Genomic DNA, 26,193 nt, shown 5'->3' with positions numbered 1-26,193 from the left:
ATTGATCTCCATTTAAGTAGGAAAGTAATTCATGGTTATTTTAAATTGCAGGACTTGCTGCATTTTTCCACGAAGGAACAATTTGATGAAGCTGAACCAGCTGCTCTGAATGGGCTAGATCAGCCAGAACAGACCACTATCCCAATACCTCAGCTGCCACAGGAAACCCCGGCTTCTCTGGAGCATGAACCAGAAACTCACACTCTACATCTGCAGCCACAGCACGAGGAGAGTGTGGTGCCTACCCAGACCACTTTGACAGCTGATGACATGCGCAGGGCCAAACGCATCAGAGTAAGTGGGCAGGCATGTCCCCTATCCCCAGAGGATCACTTCCTCCCCTAGGCTGTGTTTTTGGTGCGTTGTGTTCCAGTCTATTTACCATTCACTTTGAAATGTTGCATTTACTCTATCACATGTTCAGGCTTGTTATTCTGCAAAAAAAAAAAAAGTCTTTACTATTTCTGAGTCTTTGTCCTATGGCTGACTGGCATGGCTGGTCTTAGATTCAATCAATGTAGTATTAACACATGGGAGCCTGGATTTTGGAGTTCCTCGACCATAATATGTAAAATAGCCCAAATCACTAGCTCTCCATATTCCTTAGTTTACAGGTTAGAAAGAAGTAGAGAAATCCATGTTTCTTTTTTTTGGGGGGGGGGGGTGGGTTGTGGGGCTTGAACTCGGACTGAGCACTGTCCTGGGCCTTGAGTTCTTCAGCTCAAGGTTAGTGCTCTACCACTTGAGCTACAGCGCCACTTCCAGTTTTCTGGTGGTTTATTGGGGATAAGAGTTTCACAGACTTTCCTGCCAGGGCTGGCTTTGAACCACGATCCTCAGATCTCAGCCTACTGAGTAACTAGGATTACAGGTGTGAGCCACCAGCGCACGGCTGTTTCATTATATTTTATTTAATTACTTTTATTTATTTTGACTGTTTGGTGATGCGAATTCAATCTAGGGCCTTGCACATGCTTGCTAAGCAGGCACTCTGATGCTGAGCTATACCTTTAGCCCTATTTGTTTGTGCGTGTGCGTGCGTGTGTGGGTGTATACAATGCACACGCACATGCACAAGCAGCCCCTCTCTCTGCAAATATCAGCCTGTGTACATTTGTGTGTGTGTGTGTGTATACATATATATATATTCTTTTTTTTTTTGAGGTTCAGGGGATTGAACTCAGGGCTTTAGGCATGCTAAACAAGTGCTCTACCACTGAGCTACACCCCCAGTTCTAATTATTTATATTCTTTTTTTGTTGTTGTTGGTTGTGGGGCTTGAATTCAGATTCTGGGCTCTCTGTCCCTGAGCCTGTTTGTGTTCAAGGCTTGTACTCTACTACTTGAGTCACAATGCCGCTTCCAGTTTTTGAGTGGTTAATTGGAAAGTGTCTCACAGGGACTTTTCTGCCCAAGCTTTTTCAAACCATGATCCTTCAGATCTCAGCCTCCTGAGTACCTAGGATTATAGGCGAGAGCCACCAGTGCCTGGTTAATTGTTTATATTCTAAATCAGGCTAATCTCTGTCTAATCATAGCCCTAAAGTTAATTATAGGTAACTAAATTTAGTTATCTACGTTTGCAAGGGGGTATTGGCAGTGTCACTACTCAATCATTGCAAAGGGACCTGTGTCCAAGTCAATATGACAGGAACAGTGCATACACCTGGGAACAGTGCACACACCTTGGGACACTGAAGTAAAGCTGTATGTTCAGGTGCTGGTGGAGGTCTCACTTCTGGGGTCTGTGTCTTGGCTTTAGATTTGCAGATCTTCCATGACTTTCAATGAAGACAGGTCTTTCTCTTCTTTTCTCTTGGGTAGCAGTTGAGTATGAGTTAGGAACGCATGTGGAGAACAATATGTTGTCTTAAGACATCAGTGATAACAAAAAACTAAAGATATAAAACCCATGTTTTTGGCAACTGATGATAAAAAGACTTATTGGTCTGGACTTGTCGGTAGGAGAGATATCTTGTATAACTTCCCAGGCTTTATAGTTTCTAGATGGATGAGTGTTTTAACTTGGGGTTTTGTGGTTTTGTGGGAGTTTTTTTTGGTCTTTGTTTTTCCTTTTCTTTCTTTCTTTCTTTTCTTTCTTTCTTTCTTTCTTTCTTTCTTTCTTTCTTTCTTTCTTTCTTTCTTTCTTTCTTTCTTTCTTCCTTCCTTTCTTTCTTTCTTTCTCTTTCTTTCTCTCTCTCTCTCTCTCTCCTTCCTTCCTTCCTTCCTTCCTTCCTTCCTTCCTTCCTTCCTTCCTTCCTTCCTTCCTTCCTTCCTTCCTTCCTTTTTTTCTTTTTTTTTGGTCAGTCATAGGGCTTGAACTCTGGGCCCTGGGTGCTGTCCCTCAGCTCTTCACCTCAAGGCTAGTGCTCTCCCACTTGAGCTTCAGTGCCACTTCCGGGTTTCTGGTGGTTTATTGGAGATAAGAGTCTCACTGACTTTCCTGCCTGGGCTGGCTTTGAACCACAATCCTCAGATCTCAGCCTCCTGAGTTGCCAGGATTATAGGCGTGAGCCACCGGCACCCAGCTTGTTTTTCATTTTTGTGTTTTAAAGATGCTAAGTTACACCATATTCAGGGTGGGCTGGGTCAGTAGGAACCACTGCACGGGGTCTTGCTTTGGGCAAGAGAGATTGGATCAACTTTCTCCTTTGATCTCTTTATTTGCCTGTAGGCTAGAAGGGACCTTGAAAAATAATATAGTCCCTGTCTTCATGTAAACAGACATTTAAACCTTAATTACCACATGACAGTTTTGAAGGACTCTAGGAACTCTTGAGTTCTTAGAGCCCTGTAATTGAAATACATGCAACTTTTGAATTGAAATAATTATAATTGGAATAATTATAATTAAAATACTTGCAATGTTTTCAATCTATGGTCTTTCAAGGATATGTAAAAATAAATAAATATAGGCCAGAAAAGCAAATAGCTGTGAACTCTATCTTCCTATCCATTATTCTTCTTTGTTTTCCTTTCAGTCTCTTGTCCAGTTACTGTCTTTTCTTTTTTGGCCATCTGATATTTTACTAAGTCAGAGAAGTGCTTGCTAGATTTAATTTTTTTTTTTTTTTTTGTCGGTCATGGGGGCTGAACTCTGGGCCTGGGTGCTGTTCCTGAGCTCTTCAGCTGAAGGCAAGCGCTCTACCAACTTGAGCCACAGCGCCACTTCCGGCTTTTTCTCCTTATGTGGTGCTGAGGAATCAAACCCAGGGCCTTATGCCTGCAAAGCAAGTACTGTACCACTGAGCCACCTTCCCAGCCCCTGGATTTGATTTTTATTTTGACGGAAAAAAATAAAACTCACATGTGTATTGCAACTGTGTGTGTTCAAGCATAGACTAGTTGTTCGTATACTTATATTCTTCTGAAGGAGATAGGGTACTGATTTCAGTACAAGGTTCCTTGTGTCAAAGTAAAACCACACGTGTGACTTTTAGATGCTAGTATTGGTTGAGCTCTCTTGCTTTTTCCACTCACACATTCTAAAAAAGTAGGGCTCTGTATTTTTTTTCATCTTTTTTTAAATCCAGAGTGGTAATGACCAACTGAAGGGAAGTCTTCCAAAATTGGTAATGTAACTATTTTTCTCTCCTCTAATGCTGCCTGCTCAGTTGGAGCTGCAGGTAGGTTTGTTTCCTGTGTTTCACATAACAGAATGTCATTTACGTGTTTGCCTGACCTGCTGTTCTTTACAACCTGTACTTAGAAAATCCTGGTAGAAACCACAGTTTGGTTGCTCTACTAAATGTAAATTAATAAGTAGTGATCATTTATTTCCAAGTAGGTGAATAAACAAATTGTAGGCTGCAGGTTACTCCTGTACAAAGTAAAGGATAGGACTAAATGATCTTGAAGGTTCTTTCCAGCTCTTAAATAATTTGAATTACTTTGAGATGATACTGAGTTTTTAGCTATGTATTAGAATACTTCTCGAGCTCTGTCTCTAGGAGTTTGTAGTCTCAATAAGATCATTTTCATTTATATGTTAAATGTAAGAATACCTAGTTAGTTGGAAGAGTAAAAGGCTAGAGAAAGATGAAGGAGGTAGGTGAAGGGAGCCATAGGGAGAGAGCACTAGGCACAGGGATATGCTTGGGATGGTTATGGGACAGGGCAAACAGTGACTTGACCCTAGTGGGGAAGCCAGGTGGGTAATGGAAAGAGGCTTGTTGGACAGAATTAGACACCAAAGGCTTTGAAAGATTCAAAGAAAGTTGCTTTTAAAAAATACAATTCCCCAGCTGGGTGCCAGTGGCTCACACCTGTAATCCTAGCTACTTTGGTGGCTATAATCTGAGAATTTCAGTTCAAAGCTAGACAGGGTAAGGAAAGTCTGTGTAAGACTTTCACCTCCAATTAACAAGCAAAAAACTGGAAGTGGAGATGTAACTCAAGTGGTAGAGCACTACCCTTGAGTGGAAAAAGGTTAAGGGACAGTTCCTAGGCCCTGAGTTCAAGCCTCAGTACTAGAACAAAGTCAAAATCAACCAAACAACAACAACATAAATCCAAACCAACCAATTGATACTTGTTTGATTCCTTTTAGTCACAATATCAAAATAGTATGAAAATTGATCAAACACTATAGATTCCTTTAGCTAATAGCATCAGACTTCAGAAACAGAATCTCTTCTCAAATCATTACAATGTTAATTTGGATGCTGTTTTGGTATCCTCTTAACACTGATGACCTCACAGTTTGGTGTGGTTGACTAACTGGAGCTCAGGGGTCAGCAGACCTATGGTGTGTCTGTATGTTTCCCATTAGCCATGATTTCTTCCTGAAAGTACACTGGGTATAGCTCTACTACAGAAGCTGCGTTAGAGCAGAACTGGCTTGCAAGTGGGCCAAAAGGCAGAAACAGTTTAGCTTTTACTATCTGGTAATATGAGTGTCATTAGCACACAGACTTTTTCTAGTTCTTGAGCACTCTGGGCTCCAAGTAAATAAAGGGTGATAGGATTTGTCATTAGAATTAAGGAAGAGGAGCCAGGTGGCTGCTCAGTTTAAATCCATTGTCTGAAGCTATTCTGCTAATCTGAAGTGACAGAATACTGATTAGCATAATGGTCCCAAAACAAAGCCAAGTTCTACATTGGGCACTCTGGAGAAATGGAATCTTCAGGAGAATCATCATCAAAAACTGTTGACTCTATCCTTGGAAACTTAACCAACTTAAAGTTGGAAAAGGCATGTAATTCTTACATGGCAGACGTGCTCTAAACCTTGAATATTTGCTGGATCTCAACAGAGCATCTGTTTATCTGACTTCTTTCCATGTAGCTTTGGAAGTAGGCAGAAATAGTAAGAGCTTTTATGTAAAATAACTCTGTGCTCAGATAAAGTAAAAAGATGAGGGGGCCAGTAAACTGTATGAGGAAGCCAAAGCTAACTCGTGTGTATTAGAAGAAAGATCTGTTCTTAAGTGTCTTTGTAGAAAAATTCTAGAAATAATTTTGTGAATTTCATTTCAAATATATCTTCTATTTTATTAATTTTCAAACTTAGATATTTGTTATGAGCTGAGCAGTCACTAAAGGATACAGTTTAAAAAGAGAATCAAGTAAGATGCCTACTCCTCAAAGTAGCCCCAGTTGGGAAGACAACAAAATTACTATTTACCTACTCAAGGTAAATGAGGACTATCTTAAAATATCTCTCCTAGCTCTGTTAGAGGAGCCCAAGAAGGCAATTTTTTTTAAATAAAAAATTGATTGTGTTAAAAATTTCAGTAAATGGGGCTGGGAAGGTGGCTCAGTGGTAGAGCGCTTGCCTTGCATGCTCGAGGCCCTGGGTTCGATTCCTCAGCACCACATAAGCAAAAAGAAAAAAGCCGGAAGTGGCACTGTGGCTCAAGTGGTAGAGCGCTAGCCTTGAGCTGAAGAGCTGAGGGACAGCGCCCAGGCCCAGAGTTCAGGCCCCACGACCGGACCCAAAAAAAAAAAAAAAAAAAAAAAAAATTTCAGTAAATTAAAAATAAGTATCTTTCTTACTCTCCCCAAAATGATGTTCACATTAAATTTCATTTAGATGTTGCTTTTGATAAGTAATTAATCGTTAAAGTGTTGTACTTGATCACTGCAAAAATAATGCATCAAGATTCTCGTAAATCTTTCTTTCACTCTTCTTCCATAGCTATGGATATGCCCAGTCATAAGTTTATTAGTACTGGAGTTTGAATCAGGTACTTATGCTTGCTAGGCAAGAGCTCTACTAATTCAGCCACTCTGCCAGCCCAGTCACAGGGTTTTGAGGGACTTTCCCCTTCATGACTGTTGTCTAGAGCTTCCTTTCAATGTTCTGAAGAATTTATGGATGAGTATTATAGAAAACTACTGATTCTATGTTCTCTGTGTGATGGTTCTGGGATCTGCTCTCGGTGGCCTGTGAGTTGCTTTTCCAGCAGTCCCGATGGATTGCCCTGAGCATCCATCTTCTCTGTCTTTCCCTTTAACAATTGCATGAACTTAAAAGACAGCTAATCCTCCTTGGTAGTGCAATCTGTGACTGAAAAAAAGAGGGCAAAATTGACCTGTCTAGACAGGAAGTAAACAGGCTTAACTGTTAGCATGGCATTGTAGAACTAACTGGATATTGAGTAGGAAGTGATGAGATGTGTATATATTCTCTTTTTGGTATATGCTCATTGTCCTGTTTTATAACCAAACATATTCACATACATCTCATTTCTTCATTTCATTTTGAATTCTTTTCCTTCTATTGTGATCTATAATTCACATAGCACAAAAATCCCTCTTTTAAAGTGGGTACAGCCTACACTATCTAATCCCAGAACATTTTCCTTACCTGCCGATGAAAACCTGTAGCCATTTCTGCCTCTATTTTCATCAAGCTTCAAATTCTCTCTGTCTCTGTCTCTGTCTCTCTGTCTCTTTGTCTCTCTCTGTCTCTGTCTGTCTGTCTGTCTGTCTGTCTGTCTCTCTCTCTCTCTCTCTCAGTGCTGGTAATGGAGCTTGAACTCAGGTCCTCAAAATCTCACTTGGCTTTTTTCACTCAAGGCTAGCACTCTACCATTTGAGCCACACCTCCAGTTTTGGCATTTTTTGCTGATGAACTGGAAGTAAGAGTCTCATGGACTTTTTTTTTTTTTTTTTGCCAATCCTGGGGCTTGAACTCAGGGCCTGGGCACTGTCCCAGAGCTTCTTTTGCTCAAGGGTAACACTCTACCACTTGAGCCACAGCACCACTTCCTGCTTTTTTCTGTTTATGTGGTACTGAAGAATCGAACCCAAGGCTTCATGCATGCTAGGCAAGCACTGTACCACTGAGCCTCATGACCAGCTTTCTCATGGACTTTTATATCTGGGCTTACTTCCAGCTACAATCCTCAGATCTTAGCTTCCTAAGTAGACAGGATTAAAGGAGTGAACTACCAGTTAAATTATTTTTATCAAGAACTTTAGGACATAATATTTGGGGTAATGTATTCCATCCTTATTCATACATGTGCAACTTACAAGTCTTCTCTTCCAAATTAACAAATGTTATCATTCTGAGACTCCTTCCTTCCTTCCTGCTTTCCTTCCTTCCTTCCTTTCTTCTTTCCTTCCTTCCCTCCTTCCTTACTTGCTCCCTCCCTCCCTTCTTCCCTCCCTTGCTCCATTCTTCCCTCCCTCTCTCCCTTTCTTCCCTCTCTCCTTTTCTCCCTCCCTCTCTTCCTCCTTCCTTCCTTCCATCCTTCCTTCCTTCCTCCTTCTTCTTTCTTCCTTTCCTTTCTCTCTCTTCCTTGCTTGCTTCTTTCTTTCATTCTTCCTTGCTTCTTTTCTTTCTCTCTCTTCCTTTCTTCCTTTCACTCTTTCTTTCTCTTTTTTCTCTCTTTCTCCTTTCCTCCCTTCCTCCCTTCCTCCCTCCCTCCCTCCCTCCCTCCCTTCCTTCCTTCCTTCCTTCCTTCCTTCCTGTCCTGGGGCTTGAATTCAGGGCCTGGGCACTGTCCCTGAGCTTCTTTTGCTCAAGGCTAGCTAGCACTCTACCACTTGAGCCACAGTGCCACTTCTGCCATTCTCTGTTTATATGGTACTGAGGAATAGAACACAAGGCTTCATGCATGTTAGGCAAGCACTCTACCACTAAGCCATATTCCCAGCAAATCTTTAAAAAAATTATATTATCTTTAAGTTGTACAAAGAAGTTCCCATTCTACAAAACAGTATATGAATGCAAGGTATCTGACAACACTGTCACCCATCTGATGCAAATCTTTAAATTAAAAATTTTTTTAATGATATTAGAAATTGAACCCAGGATCTCATGTATGTGAGGCAAATGCTTGAGCTCCAGCCCACAAGTGTCCTCTTAAAAACCCGTATTGAATGTTACTTCTAATCCTTTCAAAAGAAAACACATACGTGGGCATAACATAAAGCAAAATGTAGTAATAATCTTTGAAAGATAAGCTTTGGGGATGGCTTTCATTTTCAGCATTTTTACCAGGAAAGTCTTCTCTTCCCTTTGTGTCTTGGCATTTGGAGTCTGTGATTACAGGGATCACCTTCTCTTCCCCTACAGATGTGTGAATCACTGGCATTCTCAGTTTTCTCACGACATGGTCATATTTCTGTATGTCTTTCAGAATGCAGCTCTTCAGCATCTGTTTATTCGGAAGTCCTTCCGGCCTTTTAAGTGTTTGCAGTGTGGGAAGGCCTTCCGTGAAAAGGACAAACTGGACCAACACTTGCGCTTCCATGGGCGGGAGGGTAACTGCCCGTTGACCTGTGATCTGTGTAACAAGGGCTTCATCAGCAGCGCTTCTCTGGAGAGCCACATGAAGCTCCATTCAGACCAGAAGACTTACTCTTGCATTTTTTGCCCAGAATCCTTTGATCGCCTTGATTTGTTGAAAGATCATGTGGCCATTCATATCAATGATGGCTATTTCACCTGCCCAACTTGTAAGAAACGGTTCCCAGATTTTATCCAGGTGAGTGTCCACTAACCAAGATTCTTGTCTACTTCCTTCTTTTGCTAAAAGAAACTTGGATTTTTGGAAAATTGAGACTGCCTACCACCTACATTTCCACTTCTTCAATCAAACTACTTTTGACAATCTTATGATCCATAGTTGTTCAAATCAGACCTTGTCATCTAAATATCTAAGCTACATTTCAAGTAATAAACACTCAGATGTGATTATAATCTTTTAAGCCTGCCTTAATACTTGTCAATATCCATTGTTGATGAAATATGATATAGAATCTGTAGAAGACAAACTCCCATTCCTGGGCTATAAGCATCTCCCTGGTTTCCTGTCTTGCATTACTAAGGTCATACATTTTGGAAGGAAGCAAGAGAAAGGTGGTGTATAATATGCTTTTGTATGTGCTTCCTGGTAGTATATTCTTTGTTAGAGAAAAATGGGTCAAGATAATTTCCATAATAGCCATGATTTCATTTTATATATTAGTGAATTATCAAATCTCAATATCTCATAAAAATACTTTTAAAAGGACAGTTACTAAAGCAAAAGCATAATAGATTTAATCATAGTATTGCTAGTATTAAAAGTCTTGAGAATTTCCACATTTCATATAGTTAGAAGATTGCTAAGGCAGAATTTGATGGCAAAGAATTGTCAAAATAATGGAGCAAAATGCTTTATAAAATAATAATTAACTTCCATTCATAGTGCTTTTCTTTTTTCTCTTCCTCTCTCATCTTTTTTCTTTCTTTTTCTCAATTTTTTTCTCTCTCTCCCTCCCTCTCTCCCTCCATCCTTTCCTTCCTTTCTTTCTTCCTTCCTTCCTTTCTTCCTTCCTTCCTTCCTTCCTCTCTCTCTCTCTCTCTCTCTCTCTCTTTTCTGTGCTGGGCATGGAACCCAGGGCTAACACATGCTAAGGACTAGGTACATGCTGTACTGAGCTATAGTCTGTTCCCACAGATGTTTTTAATTTAACATGTCTAGCTAAGAGCATTCAAAAGATACACATATGTATAAGTACATATATTATGTAGGCATACATATGGATATGTTATTTATAATATATATATGATATATACTTATATATATATCATGTGGTAGAAATTGAACATAGGCCAAAGCTATATCCTATTATTCTTTTATTATCTAAAAGCAAAGAGAATATGTCCCGAAGCAAGGAGAAAAACACCTGTGTTGTAATCATAAATGGGTAATGTTTCCCATGTCATCTAATTCATATTTTTAATTCTTCAAACTTAATTTTTCTTTCTAGTGCTGGGATTGAACCAGGGCCTCATGTTTGCTAGGTAATTGCTCTACAACAAAGCTCTACATCCCTAATCCCAGAGTGATTTTATGGAAAGATATAAAAAGAAATTTTTTTCTTGTAGATAATGTTTGCCAAGATTTATTTAAACACCAAACAATCCTGCTTTTCATCTTAAAAAGGAAGCGAGATTTGGACACCAAGTGATCAGGACATCTCAACAAACATTTTTCTTTTTTCTATTATTCGTCTGGGAGGTTCAGAGTTGTAGGGCTTTCTGGCAACTTGTTTAATTCAGGGCAAGGACAGTAGGCATTATTGAGGCTAAGTCTTCACATTTGATTGGATGACAGGGCCGGGTTGATGGAAATCCATGCTAATGCATTGGCGCCCTCTAGTGTTGGGAGGAGCTAGCTGCCTTTGGTTCTTCTCTGCTGCCTGAGGGCCTGAGTTTCCCCTGGTCTTTACTGCCAGGTAAAAAAGCACGTTCGCAGCTTCCATTCAGAAAAGATCTACCAGTGTACAGAGTGTGACAAGGCCTTCTGCCGTCCTGATAAGCTGCGGCTCCACATGCTCCGGCATTCAGATCGCAAAGACTTCCTGTGTTCTACCTGTGGAAAACAGTTTAAGGTATGTATTGATAGCCCCTGGAATGGAGTTAGGCAGAGGATAAGTGCCTGCTCATTTAATTCATGTATCACCATTTATGTTGAGCTGAATTGGGAAGCACTTTAGGCCTTTGATTTACTTAGAAAATTAATAGTAAGAAGTTACTTATTTCTCAAAATAATTAATTAAAATTCCTAAACTATTGAATTAATAATGCAGATCCTAATAATGCAAGAAATGGAGGGACAAAGGGTGAATAAATGCAGCAGTGATACTCAGTAGACACTGTGTTGAAAATGAACTACACAACTTATGAGTGAAGACAGGAGAGAAAAGCTGGGAGAGAGCAAAGGAAGGGGTGACTTTATCCAAAAAGGAATGTATTCGTTATGAAATAGTAACATATCATCTTTATAATAAAAGTTTAAAAGCAAAAACAAAAAAATAAAGAATGAAGATCCTAAAAGAATCTAATTATATACTAACTAGTACAACTAAGTTATTATTGAGGTGTTTCTAAAAGTCCAGTATATTTACTTACATTCAAAGCAAGGGATGGATTTTATTTATTTATTTGGTATTGGTAGTGAAGCTTGAATTCAGGGCATGGGCACTATCCTTAGTTTTCTCGCTCAAGGCTGTCACTTTACCATGTAAGCCACAACTGATCCTGACTTTTGGTAGTTAGCTGGAGATAAGGGTCTCATCTTTTCTGCCTGAGCTGGCATCAAACTATGATCCTCATATCTCAGCCTTCTGAGTAGCTTGGATTACAAGTGAGAGCCACCAAGCACCCAGTTGCCAAGGGATTTATTTTATTTTATTTTTTTGTGTTGGTTTGTGGGGCTTGAACTCTGGGCCTGAGTGCTTGTCCCTCAGCTCTTCAGCTCAAGGCTAGTGCTCTACCACTTGAGCTACAGTGCCACTTCTGGTTTTTCTGGTGGTTTATTGGAGATAAGAGTTTCATGGACTTTCCTGACCGAGCTGGCTTTGAGCTGGCTTTGAATCGCTATCCTCAGATCTCAGCCTCCTGAGTAGCTAGGATTACAAGTGTGAGCCACCAGCGCCTGGCTTGCTTTTATTGATGAGCTTTTATTAAGCATCTGAATATATTACTGAGGTAACCAGAGTCTCATCTAACAGGGATGGAAGATGTGAAGGGTGCTGAGACCACTTTGGAGAGTGGTAATGACTTCAAGCATTAAATGAAGTATAACACATATTTTGGCATGTTGGTACATACATATGATCCCAGTACTCAGGAGGCTGAGGAAAGAGAATCAAAAAGTTTGAGGCCAGCCTGGCTTACATAGTAAACCAAAAAAGCAGAAAAAGTAAAGAAAGTATCCAAAACCTGCCTGGACTTGAGAAACAACAAAAGAAAAGCCCACAGGAGACTCAGAGATGACGGTTACATAAATAAATGTGAAAAATAATCATATGTTGCATTTGGAAATAAGGAGATGTTGCAAAAATATCATTGAGAGACACTACTGAATATGACTGTGGCTTGTACTATCATAGATAATGGGAAAAATCAGAACTGGATCCTTAGGAGGGAAAAATGTGGGGGTATATCTATTTAGAATAACATTAAAAGCCAGACGCCAATGGCTCACACATTTAATCCTAGCTATTCAAGAGGCTGAGATCTCAGGATTGTGGTTCAAAGCCAGCCCTCGTAGTAAAGTCCATGAAATTCTTATCTTCAGTTAAACACCAAAAAAGCTGGAGGTTGAGCTGTGGCTCAAAGTAGAGCACTAGCAGGACATAGAAAGTAATTTTTAACGCTCAAGTTTTGTGGTTCATTTGTCATAAATTTTTGTGGTGGTTTATATAGGATAATAGCATTATTTAAATCTCTGTAAGCAACTCAAATGTGAAAAGTATAAGTAAGTCTGGATTTTTCTTGGTTTTATAATGAAGCTATTCTGTGTTAAGGATTGAACCTATGGCTTTATGCGTGCTAAATACTGGCTCTACCACCAAATTTTAGGCTTAGCCCTATAAAAGAAAAGATTTTATTTCTTTTTTTTTTTCTTTTGGGTCCGGTCATGGGGCCTGAACTCTGGGCCTGGGCGCTGTCCCTCAGCTCTTCAGCTCAAGGCTAGCACTCTACCACTTGAGCCACAGCACCACTTCCGGCTTTTTTCTTTTTGTTTATGTGGTGCTGAGGAATTGAACCCAGGGCCTCTGGCATGCAAGGCATGCGCTCTACCACTGAGCCACCTTCCCAGCCCTAAAAGAAAAGATTTTATATGAAAGGATCCCTGTCTTGTGATGTTAATTACTTGGGCAACCATCCATCCTATCCACTCAACACCCTTTGCTTATCAATTTTTTGCCCGATACTACTTTAACACCAAGAAAGGTGTTAAAAAATCAACTTCTATTTTCTCCTTTCATTTCACCCAATATATTGGTCAGGGTTCAATTAGGGAAGCAAAGTTACTTGCCAGAAGATTGTCTTAGAAGAGTAAGTAAATGTCTGAAAGGAGAAGTTGGGTATCAGAACAGCCACCATTGAATCTTCTGAAGCAATGGCCTGGGCAGACAAGTGGGAACTCATCTGCAGGGCCGGCCCATGGACGGAAGCTGCCGTCATTCACAGAAGTCCATGTGGCTGTGTCCGATGGCAAGCCTGAGTTGGACGGCAGGACTGGCAATCAGGAAGAGAGCTGTGGCTGAGATGGAAGGAGGATTTGGGGGAGGAACTGACCCCTCCAGTCTGGTGCTAGCTTCTTTTGGCTGATTCTAACTTGGAACAATACTGGGAAGAAGATTCTATCTAAATGTAGTTTGTCTGGCCATATTGATAGACCTCAAAACTACCACATACTTACAATGATTTTTTTTCAGACTATAGCTGGGGTAATTTTCTAGAGAATAAATCTGATGTCCTGGCTCTTGTAAAAAAAAAAAAAAAAAAATTCCTTAATAGGTCTTCATAAAGATAGATCCTCCAGTTCTCATCATTTAACAGACACTGCAAAACCTCGTTTTGCTTTGCCTCTCTTTTCCCTCTTCCACGTTGCACTCTGGCTACACTCCAGTGCAGGGTACATTTCTCCTCCCTCTTACCCAAGCTTGAAAGAAGCCTTTAGATTCATATCATTTCACCTGGCAAGTATCACACTTCATCTGGGCATTTCTTGGTCTGTGAACTGAATGCTTTTTTTTTTTATTATTATTAATTTCCATAGTACCTTTTGCTTGCTAACATGTATTTGCTGATAGCAGTCATATATTAAATTTGTCTGTCCTCCTAACTATAAATTCCATGAGGCCAACAAAGATAGAAGATAGATAGATGGGAATAGATAGATAGATAAGGTATTTTGACTTTCGAAAGCTAACACTTTTGTCAGAAAATAAACATTTAAAATTTTATTGAATTGGTATGTTGGTGCATTCTTTTTTTTGGGGGGGGGTCTGGTCGTGGGACCTGAACTCTGGGCCTGGGCGCTGTCCCTCAGCTCTTCAGCTCAAGGCTAGCACTCTACCACTTGAGCCACAGCGCCACTTCCGGGTTTTTTCTTTTTGCTTATGTGGTGCTGAGGAATCGAACCCAGGGCCTCAGGCATGCAAGGCAAGCGCTCTACCACTGAGCCACCTTCCCAGCCCCATTGGTGCATTCTTATAATCCAGTGGAGGATTAGGCAGGAGGATCCGCACTGTGAGGTTAGCCCAGGCTACATAGTGAGAGCCTGCCTCCAAAATAAAATATTGATACTATAATAAAGGATGACGTGCTATGAGAACAGTTAACTCTTACTTGGAGTATAAGGAAGCACTGATAGCTTTTTATTTTCAGTGAACCCAGCACCTCACAGATACTAGTTAAGTATTAACTCTACTCCCAGCTCACAATAACAATTCCGAATTCACTAAAGGTTGAGGAAGAGTTTGCCAGCTAGGGAAAAGGAAAGGATGAGGAATGAAGATACCCCAAGAGAGGAAGCAGCAGGGACTGAAGCAGTAGCACATTCAGCAGATGAGATGGTGAGTGATGGAATGGATGTGTAGGAAGAGGCCAGTGAGGAGATGACATCAGAGAGGTAAAGCCAGCTTGTTAGACTGATTAATTAGACTTACAGTAAAGAGAGCCCAGGGCCTTTGGAAGCGGATCCTAAACTCAGGCTCACAAGCCGAAGGAGGTCCAGGCAGACAATTGAAGAAGAACTCATAGGACCTCGGGATGGATGAAAGAGTGAAAGGCAGAGTATGAAGAATTGAGATCTGTACTTTGGGAGGCTAGATGTCTGCATACACCACTGATACTAAGAAGCTAGGTACAAGCGTGAGGAGAAATGAGTAGAAGGTTTGGAATCTGATTTGGGAGATGCTGGAGTGGAAAGGTCTTGTGGAGATTTGGCACCCAACAAATACATGCCCATTACTGTTTATTTGGTGTGTATTAATATGGTGCTTTGAAGTTTAAGAAATGATTCGGTTAGGGTGAATTGGTCTGTTTAATGAAAATAGAGGAAGAAAATTAGTGGATACTGGTGATCAGGAGAAAGTAGCAAGGCAATGGAACTTTATCACTGGATCTGCTGTAAAGAAGATTACTGTTACTTAGGGCACTGTCCTTAGCTCAGATTTGCTGCAGACTGAGAAACTGAGCATCCCAGGAGTGAGAGGCCCAGTGGGACAGGGGAAAGAGTAGTTGTATCCATTGTAGCAGAGGCAGCTGAGCGAGAGGTGCCCTGCACTGGAACTTAGTACTCGGCATAGTAAGCACTGGAGCATTTGTTGAATGATTGTGCTGAAAACCTCAGTGGTTAAAGACAGTCCCTGCACCAAAAGTTGGGAAGAACTTGTTGCAGAAAGATTCAGTCATTACAAAACTGAAGCAGTTTGAACCTCCTTCCAAGAGCAGACAACCCCACTGGATAACGAAGTTGGCTTTTTTCTTTCTTAACAAAATTATTTTAAAGGTGATATACAGAGAGTTTACAGTTTCCTAAGTCAGGTAATGAGAACATTTCTTTTGGGATAATGTCACTACTTCCTTCGCGCTCTCCCAGTTTCTTCCCTCTCATCCCCGCCCTCAGTAGTATAGTTCATTTTCAGGATAGTGTCGAGTGAGTCCCACTGCTGCACTTGTTCACCCTCTGTCCTTCCATTTCTGTATCTCACCTGGCCCTCCCAAAGACAGATAAATGAACAAACAAGACAAAAGGAAAATAGAAACAACAAAGAAAAAAGCTCTTGTTTCCATTTTCTGGAGTTCATCTTGATAAATACTATTTTCTATGATCAGAGGCACATAGGCAATGCGGCTTTGTGTTCTTCCCTAAGAGTATCCTCTTTTAGTGGCATTTTTTAAAATTTATTTTTATTCAGAATGACCTCTGCCTAATTTTCTTTCTGTGGACTTGCACTAGCATGGATTACTAGATAATCAAGGCAGCTAGATAATCCCAGCAATTTGTGAGGCTGAAGTGGGAGGATCACCTGAGCCCTGGATTTTGGGGACAGTCAAGGCAATGAAACAAGTCCCCAGCTCCAGGGGCTGGAAAGGTAGCTCAGTGGTAGAGCGCTTCCCTTGCATGCCTGAGGCCCTGAGTTCAATTCCTCAGCACCACATAAGCAAAAAGAAAAAAGCCGGAAGTGGTGCTGTGGCTCAAGTGGTAGGGCACTAGCCTTGAGCTGAAGAGCTGAGGGACAGCGCCCAGGCCCAGAGTTCAGGCCCCACGACCAGACCCCCCCCCCAAAAAAAAAAAAAATCAGATCTCAGCCTCCTGAGTAGCTAGGATTACAGGCGTGAGCCACCAGTACCCAGCTTTTATCACCAATCTTAAGATGTCACAGCCAGCAGATGAGTTTGCTCATCTAAATCAGGCTGGGGTGACTGGGAAGGTGACTCAGTGGTAGAGTGCTTGTCTTGCATGTATGAGGCCCTGAGTTCAATTCCTCAGCACCACATAAGCAAAAAGAAAAAAGCCGGAAGTGGTGCTGTGGCTCAAGTGGTAGGGCACTAGCCTTGAGCTGAAGAGCTGAGGGACAGCGCTCAGGCCCAGAGTTCAGTCCCCACAACCGGACCCAAAAAAAAAAAAAGACCCCAGCTCCAAAAAAAAAAAGGTGCACCTGTGCCCTGGTCCACATGGTCCATGTACAGTGGATAGTGCAATTGCTGCCTTGAATTTCTAACTCCATGAGGTGAGAAACTCAAATCCATTAGCTGATAGGTCTTTACTGAATTGCATTTGAGATTTCAAAGTGCCATGTCATTCAAATATGTGGGAAATGAGTATTATACCCATGGCTTTGTAAAGTCAATATTGCTGATCCTTCTTTATCAGTTTGTTGTGTAGTTGTTAATACCAGACTTACCAATGTACTCTTTGTGCTCCTTTATATAAAGCAGTCTTTCTTCTCAAAAAGCAGTCATTCATGTTTAATGATGGCAACCTACTAAAGGCACTTGTTAGTGATTCTACTTTGTGCATGTGCGTGTGTGCGTGCATGCATGTGTGCATGTGCATGCATGTGTGTGTGTGCGTGCGCACATGTGTGTGCATGCGCGCGCCAATCCTAGGGCTTTGAACTCAGCCTGGGTGCTGTTCTGAGCCTCTTTTGCTCAATGCTAGCATTCTACCACTTGAGTCACAGCTCCACCACATCTTTTTGGTAGTTAATTGGAAATAAAGAGTTTCACAGGCTTTCTTGCCCCATGTGGCTTCGAACCAAGATCCTCATATCTCAGCCTGAGCAGCTAGGATTACAGGTTTGAATCACTGGTGCCTGGCCTGTGATTCTACTTTTGACCCATCTGTGATATCCCACTACTGCAGCAACCAAATTAGTGGCTTGTGGTAACTACGTGTTTGTATTTCTCTAAAAACAATCATTCCTTCCATTAAAATTATACTATACTCACCCTTACTCCATTTTCAAAAATTCTCTCCAAATAGCGGAAAGACAAACTACGGGAACACATGCAAAGAATGCATAATCCTGAAAGAGAAGCCAAGAAAGCCGATCGCATCAGCCGCTCCAAGACCTTCAAACCCCGCATCACATCCACGGACTATGACAGCTTCACGTTCAAGTGCCGCCTGTGTATGATGGGCTTTCGGCGCAGAGGCATGCTGGTCAGTGCTGCTTCCCAGTCCACCTTCTTTCTCTTGGATATTGTGTTGTGTCTGTGAGTCTGTTTGTCAGTAGGTGTAGTCACTGGCTGGGGGAATAAACTGGCAAACAGTTCCCAGTCTGGAATTTCTGCTTCCTATTTCCTTTTGCCCTCCTGTGTCACTTTTTGGGTTACCTGCTATGAGAAGGCTTTCTGTTGTGTGTTTCTGGGGATTGAACCCAGGACCTTGTACCTGCTAAGCACATGCTCTACCACTGAATCCTCCCTGACCTCTCATTGTTCATTACCAGGTTGTTTTTTTTTTTTTCCTTTACGCTTCTCGGTCTCTGTGGTCTTGTTCTATTTCCCTCTTCTCTTTTGTGTTCCTTTGGAAGGTGTGTGTGTGTGTATTCGCGCACCAGTACGAGGGTTTGAACTCAGGGCTGCATGTACATGGCTCTTTCACTCAAGGCTGGTGTTCTACCACTTGAGCCATACCTCCAGCTCCTTGTGTTCCTGATTATACTTGCTGGGGAGGGGGAATCTTTGCCTTCTCCCTGACTATCTGTGAATGCCAGTACCTCTTTTTTTCCAGTTAGGAAATGACAGTAGAAGGAAACTTCCCATCAAAGCGGGATATGTGGTCCCAGGTTAATGTAAACAGAATAAAGCCCAGTTACTGCTCTTGACCTACTTTGACCACCTTATAGTTGCAGAATACATTTTAGCTAAGAGCTAGGAAGGTAGAACAATATTTAAAATTCAGAGCCTTACTTTGTATTGTATTTATTCAGGAGAATTAACCAAAGAAAAGCCAGTATAGTCGTATTTTCCCAGTAGTACTTCTGACAGCCAGAGACTTTTGATGGGATCCTGGTGACCCAGCTTGATTTCAGTTGTTTGTGGAGTGAATTAATGTTACCTCCTGTTGACAGGAAGTGGTGTCACATGTGCCTGGAGGTGCTGATCCTAGGCAAATGCTTTGCTGTGTGGGCTCTGCTTCAAAGCATTTCAGCTTCCAGCACTCTTATCCTAGGCATTTGTTTACCTTCTCTAATGGGCCCTCTTTCTCATTTGTTCTTGTTTTTCCTTCAGGTAAATCACTTATCAAAGAGGCATCCAGACATGAAGATAGAAGAGGTGCCAGAGTTAACCCTACCTATCATAAAACCCAACCGTGATTATTTCTGTCAGTACTGTGATAAGGTAAAAGCAAAATACCCACTCTGGTGAGCCAAGCTGTGGGAGCCCTGATTAGAGCCAGTTTGTTGGCATGCACAAATCTACAGTAGGATCTTACAGTTGCTCATAGCAGATGGCTCCTTGCCTCGCAGTAGTTTTCCATTCAGACAAAAAGCTAGTCTTGGAACTGCATTTAAACCCATTTTCCCCCCTTAAGAATTAGTTGATACAGCCAGTTGCCAGTGGCTCACGCCTGTAATCCTAGCTACTCAGGAGGCTGAGATCTGAGGATCACAGTTCAAAGCCAGCCTGGGCAGAAAATCTGTGATACTCTTATCTCCAGTTAACCACCAGAAAACCAGAAGTAGCACTGTGGCTCAAGTGGTAGAGTACTAGCCTTGAACTGAATGCAGGGACAGCGCCCAGGCCCAGAGTTTACGCCCCATGACTGACCAAAAAAAAAAAAAAAAGGATTTGGTTTTCTTATTATCTGTTTTCTCTGTGACTTCTGTTATAAAAGAAGAGACATTGATTACCAAGAGCTTATAATACAAATTCATTCTAAGTTCTTAAGGTCTAATGAGAGCATCTGTCAAATCTGTAGTAGATTTGGGATTTCTAGAAGATTGGGTGGGATGTGAAAAAGTTGTTTTTTTGGGTCCGGTGTGGGGCCTGAACTCTGGGCCTGGCCGCTGTCCCTCAGCTCATCAGCTCAAGGCTAGTGCTCTACCACTTGAGCCACAGTGCCACTTCCGGCTTTTTTCTTTTTGCTTATGTAGTGCTGAGGAATCGAACCCAGAGCCTCAGGCTTGCAAGGCAAGCGTTCTACCACTGAGCCACCTTCCCAGCCCCTGTTGTTGTTTTTTAAATACGATATTTGTTGTGAAAATAGTGTACAGAGGGATTACAGTTACATGAGGAAGGTAATGAATACATTTCCTATCATTCATTGTTACCTTCTCCTTTGTTTTCCCCCTACCATCCCCTTCCTTCCCCACCTCCCCAACTCCTCTCTTCCTCCCTCCCCCCCACAAGTTGTAAAGTTTGCTTTCAACATAGTGTCTTGTACATTTCATTGTTACAATGGGTCAACCTGTATCCCTATTTAAGCATTTTGGTGAAAAAGTTTTGTCATGCATACTCTACTTGGATGATTTCATTCTTCTTGTTCTTCTTGTACTTCTTCTTTTTGGTAAACTTACAAAGGAAAGAAAATACTGTTTGTTGTTTCTTTGTAATATTGTCCTTCTTTGGTAAAGTAGCTCTGTTAGCTTAAAAGAAGCAGGTTTTTAGGTGCCACCTGTGGCTCAGGGCTGTAATCCTAGCTTCTCAGGAGGCTGAGATCTGAGGATCCCAGTTCAAAGCCAGCCTGGGCAAGAAAGTCTGTGAGACTCTTATCTCCAATTAATTACCAAAAAGCTGCAAGTAGAGCTGTGCCTCAAGTAATAGAGCATTAACCTTAAGCAAAAATGTTCAGGGAGAATACTCAGACCTTAAGTTCAAGCCCAGGATGAGCACAAAAAGAAAAGGAGGAAACAGGGTTTAAACCAGAGTGCTCACCATAGTTGCTCAATATTGAACTTACAACTCAGAAGACTTTGTGCCTTCTTTTTTGGGTCTGGTCATGGGGCCTGAACTCTGGGCCTGGGCGCTGTCCCTCAGCTCTTCAGCTCAAGACTAGTGCTCTACCACTTGAGCCACAGCGCCAGTTCAGGCTTTTTTCTTTTTGCTTATGTGGTGCTGAGGAATTGAACTCAGGGCCTCATGCATGCAAGGCAAGCGCTCTACCACTGAGCCACCTTCCCAGCCCCAAGACTTTGTGCCTTCTAATCTTCAGTTACATTGGTCCTGTGAGAGCCTTACAGACAGAAAAAAGGTGAACTGGTCTCCAAATCAATTCTGTTTACCTTTTAAATTTTTAGGTAAAGGATTTAAAAAAAAATTATAGTTACTACTTATATATACACGGAAAATTCAAGGAAGATTCCTACATGCTTGTATTGTGTTCTTACTTAATTATATATAATATATGTAGTTATATATAATTATATAATTAATTATATATAGCATATTATATAATTATATATATGTTATATATAATATAGTACCTATCTATATATATAATATGTATACACACACACACACACACACACACACACACACACACACACACACACACACACACACACACATATACATATACATACAGTCACTCTTGGAGCTTGAACTCAGGGCCTAGGTACTGTTCCTGAGCTTTTGAGTTCAAGGCTAGCACTCTACTACTTTGACCCACAGCACCACTTCCGGTTTTCTGGTGGTTAATTGGAGATAAGAGTACCATGGTCTTTCCTGCCCAGGCTGGTTTTGAACCATGATCCTCAGATCTCAGCTTCCTGAGTAGCTAGGGTTATAGGAGCGAACCCTGGAGCCCAGCTTATTTTATTATATTCTAATTAGTGTAATATCATATTATAATATACTATATCATATATATATATATATACATGTATAGTATTTGGGAATGAACCGTAGGCCTTGCACATGGTAAGCAAGGACTTTATCACTAGGCCTTGTTTTTTTGTTTATTTTATTTTATTTTTTGTTTTGTTTTTAGTGTCAATACTGGAGCTTGAACTCGGGGACTGGGCACTGTTCCTTAGCTTTTTTTGTTCTAGGCTAGGTTTCTACCATCAACAGTTCTATATCTGGCTTTTTGCTGATTAATTGGAAATAAGAGTCTCATAGACTTTCCTGCTGGCTTCAAACTGCAATCCTCAGAACTCAGCCTCTTGAGTAGCTAGAATTATAAGCATTAGCCATAGACACCAACCAACCTTTGGTTTTTTGAGACAAAATCTTGTTATATAGCCAGGCTGGCCTTGAACTCACACTCCTCTTGTGTCCTCTTCCTGAGTGCTAGGATTACAGACATGTACCATTATACCCATATTGCTCATAGTATATTTTATTTGGGTTATATCAATATTTTTTTTCACTACCTTAGGATGAAATTCTTAGTTGGCTTGAAAAGCCAACAAAGCAAGAAGGTTGACTATAACCATTTTTATAGTAAAGTATTTGAACTTGCAGGTTTATAAAAGTGCCAGTAAACGTAAAGCTCATATTCTGAAGAACCATCCAGGAGCTGAGTTGCCTCCAAGCATTCGGAAACTTCGTCCTGCTGGTCCTGGAGAGCCAGACCCCATGCTAAGCACCCATACCCAGCTGACGGGCACCATTGCTACTCCTCCTGTGTGCTGCCCACACTGCTCTAAGCAGTACAGCAGCAAGGTATGTGGCTTGCTTCTGATCAAATGATTGCAAACTCTCTATAGAGCACTGTCTTCACAGAAGAGGGCTTCTCATCCAGATGACCTGAGTCGTTGCTTTTGGGATGGGGGGTACTAAAGAGAACTAATCCTAGTTCCAATAGATAGGGACGGCCGCAGAGAACAGGAAGGGAATACTGTGAACTCCTCAGAATTGAAGCCATCTCCTAGTTTGAGCAATTCACTCACTGTTCTTTGTCTTCAGCCTGCTCACCTGCTAAAGGAATATTCTATGCTCATGATTTAGAGTCTTCCCACTACATAGGAACTAAAATGATAGTTCTTGGAAAGAGGATTTTTTTACGTGTGTGTGTGTGTGTGTGTGTGTGTGTGTGTGTGTGTCACAAGTTTTTATGGGGATAGGGTATGCTGTGAAATTTATAGATCTTACCCAGTGACCCAATGATGTGAATTCATGTGGATTTTTTACTGTCATGGTCTCCTTGTTTTTTCTTTCTTAGTTGCTTTTGGAAGGACAGGTACAGAATCAGTGCTGTTCTGAATGAAAAAAAAATTTTTTTTTTGGCCAGTTCTGGGGCTTGGACTCAGGGCCTGGGCACTATCCTTGAGCTTCTTTTGCACAAAGATAGCACTCTACCACTTGAGCCACAATGCTACCTCTGGCTTTTTCTGTTTATTTGGTGCTGAGGAATCAAACCCAGGGCTTCATGCATGCGAGGCAAGCGCTCTACCACTGGGCCACATTCCTAGCCTTGAATTTTTTTAAATTTTATTTTAATCAATGAATTAAAATAAGAGATAGAGTTAGGGTCTTGCTGTGTTGTCTAGGCTGGCCCCAAACTCCTGGGCTCAAGTGATCCTCCTGCCTCAGCCTCCCAAGTAGCTGGAGGATATTTTATTTATTTATCTATTTATTTTCATGCTAGTACTGGGACACAGGGCCTGAGTGCTATCTCCTAGCTTTTTTGTTCAAGACTAGTGTTCTACCACTTGAGCCACAGCTTTACTTCGGCTTTTCTTTGGGGTCCGGTCATGGGGCCTGAACTCTGGGTCTGGGCGCTTTTCCTTAGCTCTTCAGCTCAAGGCTAATGCTCTACCACTTGAGCCACAGCACCACTGCTGGCTTTTTTCTTTTTGCTTATGTGGTGCTGAGGAATTGAACCCAGGGCTTCATGCATGCAAAGCAAGCGCTCTACCACTGAGCCACCTTCCCAGCCCATACTTTGGCTTTTTTTGATGCTTGATCGAAAATAAGAATTTCATGGGCTTTATTGCTGGCTTGAACCGTAATCCTAAAATCTTGGCTTCTATAGTAGTTTGGATTATAGGCATGAGCTACTGGCACATGACTGGCTGGTATTTTAGTTTTAGTTTTGTTTTTCTTTAATGCCAGTACTGGGGCTTGAACTCAGGGCCTGGATGCTGCCATTTACCTTAGCACTCTACTACTTGAGCCACAGCTGTACTTTTGGCTTTTGGTGGTTAATTGAAGATAAGAGTCTGATGGACTTTCCTGCCCCAGCTGGCTTCAAATTGCAATCTTCAAATTGCAGTCCTCCTGAGTGGCTAAGATTATAGAAGACAGATGTGAGCCACCAACATATGGGTTGATATTTTATTTTAAAAAATTATTAATTTCACCTGGGTTTGATCCCCAGTACCAAAAAAGAAAAGACAAAAAAAATACAGTTAAAAACAAACAAACAAACAAAAAGGGCTGGGATGTAGCTCAGTGGCAAAGCGTTTGCCTAGCAAGTGCAACGTCCTGGGTTCGATCCCCCGTACCAAAAAAGAAAAGACAAAAAAAAAATACAGTTAAAAATTATTAATTTCAATAAATAGTATTTTACTTTATTTATTTTCAATGTTATCATGAAAGTGATGTACACAGGAATTACATTTACCTAAATCATGTAAAGAGTACATTTCTTTTTTTTTTTGTTTTGTTTTGTTTTTTGTTTTTTGGTTAGTCAGTCCTGGGGCTTGAACTCTGGGCTTGGGTGCTCTCCCTGCATTCTTCAGCTCAAGGCAAGCGCTCTACCGCTTGAGCCACAGAGCCACTTCTGATTTTCTAGTGGTTTATTGGAGATAAGAGTCTCACAGACTTTCCTGCCTGGGCTGGCTTTGAACCATGATCCTCAGATCTCAGCCTCCTGAGTAGCTAGGATTACAGGCGTGAGCCACCGGCGCCCAGCAGAGTACCTTTCTTTTTGGACAATGCCCCCTTCTCTTGTTCTCTCCCAGTTTTTCCCTCTAGTTCCCACCTACAAGTTGTATAGTTAGTACCCACAAATTGTATATTTCATTTTCAACATAATGTCTAGTGAGTACCACAATATTTTACTTTTTTTTTTTTTTTTTTGTCTGTCATGGGGCTTGAATTCAGGGCCTGGGGATGAGACTCATGGACTTTCCTACCCAGGCTAGTGATCCTTAGATCTCAGTTTCCTGAGTAACAAGTATGGATATTTTACTTTTTTTTTTTTTTTTTTGGTTGGTCATGGGTCCTGCACTCTGGGCCTGGGCACTGTTCCTCAACTCTTTAGCTCAAGGCTAGTGCTCTACCACTTGAGCCACAGCACCACTTCTGGCTTTTTCTGCTTGTGTGGTACTGAGGAATCAAACCCAGGGCCTCATCATGCAAGGCAAGCACTCTACCATTGAGCCACCTTCCCAGCCCTTGATACTTTACTTTTTAAAGGCACAAAATAGAAGGTTTAAGAACCTTTGATGGTTTATATATGAGAAACAACAAAATAATTCTACTCACTATTCTTAGAGAGAGAGAGAGAGAGAGAGAGAGAGAGAGAGAGTGTGTGTGTGTGTGTGTGTGTGTGTGTGTGTGTGTGTGTGTGTGTGTGTGTGTGTGTATCTATGTTTCACTTTGATTTTTTTGAGACTAGGTCTTGCCTAAGCTGCTTTTAGACTTACACTTCTCCTGCCTCAATCTGTAGTAATTGCTATTGATTTTCTTTGATGTTTTTCAGACCAAGATGGTCCAACACATTCGAAAGAAACATCCTGAATATGCACAGCTGCCCAACACTATCCATACCCCCTTGACAACAGCTGTGATCAGTACTGCCCCGGCTGTTTTAACGACAGACAGTGCCACTGGAGAGACTGTGGTGGTAAGCATGTGGCCAGGAAGACCATTTCGTTCCCTTCAGTGCCTAGGATCTCTTGAAGCAGCGAAGCCATGTTGATCTAGCTGTTTATTGGCTGCAGATGGCCCCTTCATCCTTTAGTTTACTACTTAATGCTTTATGCTACTAACTGGATTTCCTAGTCAATGCTTTTCAAAGCTTTCCATCAAAGAAGTAGCAGGAAATTTTCAGTGATGCTTCTTCACTGCAATGTTATCTCAACCTCCAAGGACGCTCTATTAGATCAGAGGCAGGCACTCAGGGTTAATTTGTAGTTCCATGATCTGCCAGTATGACAACCTAAATTTCAGTTGTATTTAAGACCACTGAAATAGGCAGGGTGCTGGTAGCTCACACCTGTAATCTTACTCAAAAGGCTGAGATCTGAGGATCAAAGTTCAAAGCCAACATGGGCAAACAAACCTGAGAGATTCTTTTCTCCATTTAACCAGCAAAAAGCCAGAAGTGAGTCAGGTGCTGGTGGCTTATGCCTATAATCCTAGGTACTCAGGAGGCTGAGATCTGAGGATCATAGTTTGAAGCCAGCCCAGGCAGGAAAGTCCTTGAGACTCTTATCTCTAATTAACCACCAGAAAGCCAGAAGTGGAGTTGTGGCTCAAAGTGGTAGAGCCCTGTCCTTGAGCAGAAAAGCTCAGGGACAGTGCCCAAGCCTTGAGTTCAT

At 41.4% G+C, this 26,193-nt stretch overlaps 1 protein-coding gene across 2 annotated transcripts in view; it reads left to right on the top strand.

Annotated features, from left to right (window-relative positions):
* The window catches only part of Prdm10 (PR/SET domain 10), a 111,172-nt gene that overhangs the window by 70,216 nt on the left and 14,763 nt on the right, over positions 1-26,193 (top strand). For both annotated transcript variants that reach the window (XM_042696194.1, XM_042696193.1), the window contains 7 exons: positions 52-294; positions 8,595-8,942; positions 10,681-10,836; positions 17,736-17,915; positions 18,989-19,099; positions 22,166-22,366; positions 25,353-25,496. In XM_042696194.1, the coding sequence (XP_042552128.1) occupies positions 52-294; positions 8,595-8,942; positions 10,681-10,836; positions 17,736-17,915; positions 18,989-19,099; positions 22,166-22,366; positions 25,353-25,496 (1,383 nt within the window). The remainder of the gene's footprint in view (positions 1-51; positions 295-8,594; positions 8,943-10,680; positions 10,837-17,735; positions 17,916-18,988; positions 19,100-22,165; positions 22,367-25,352; positions 25,497-26,193) is intronic.

The sequence above is a fragment of the Dipodomys spectabilis genome, unplaced genomic scaffold, assembly GCF_019054845.1.
Source record: "Dipodomys spectabilis isolate Male_0828 unplaced genomic scaffold, ASM1905484v1 ptg000201l, whole genome shotgun sequence".
NCBI lineage: Eukaryota > Metazoa > Chordata > Mammalia > Rodentia > Heteromyidae > Dipodomys > Dipodomys spectabilis.
Note: the sequence above shows the minus strand (reverse complement) of the source record. Positions and strands in the feature narration are given on the sequence as shown.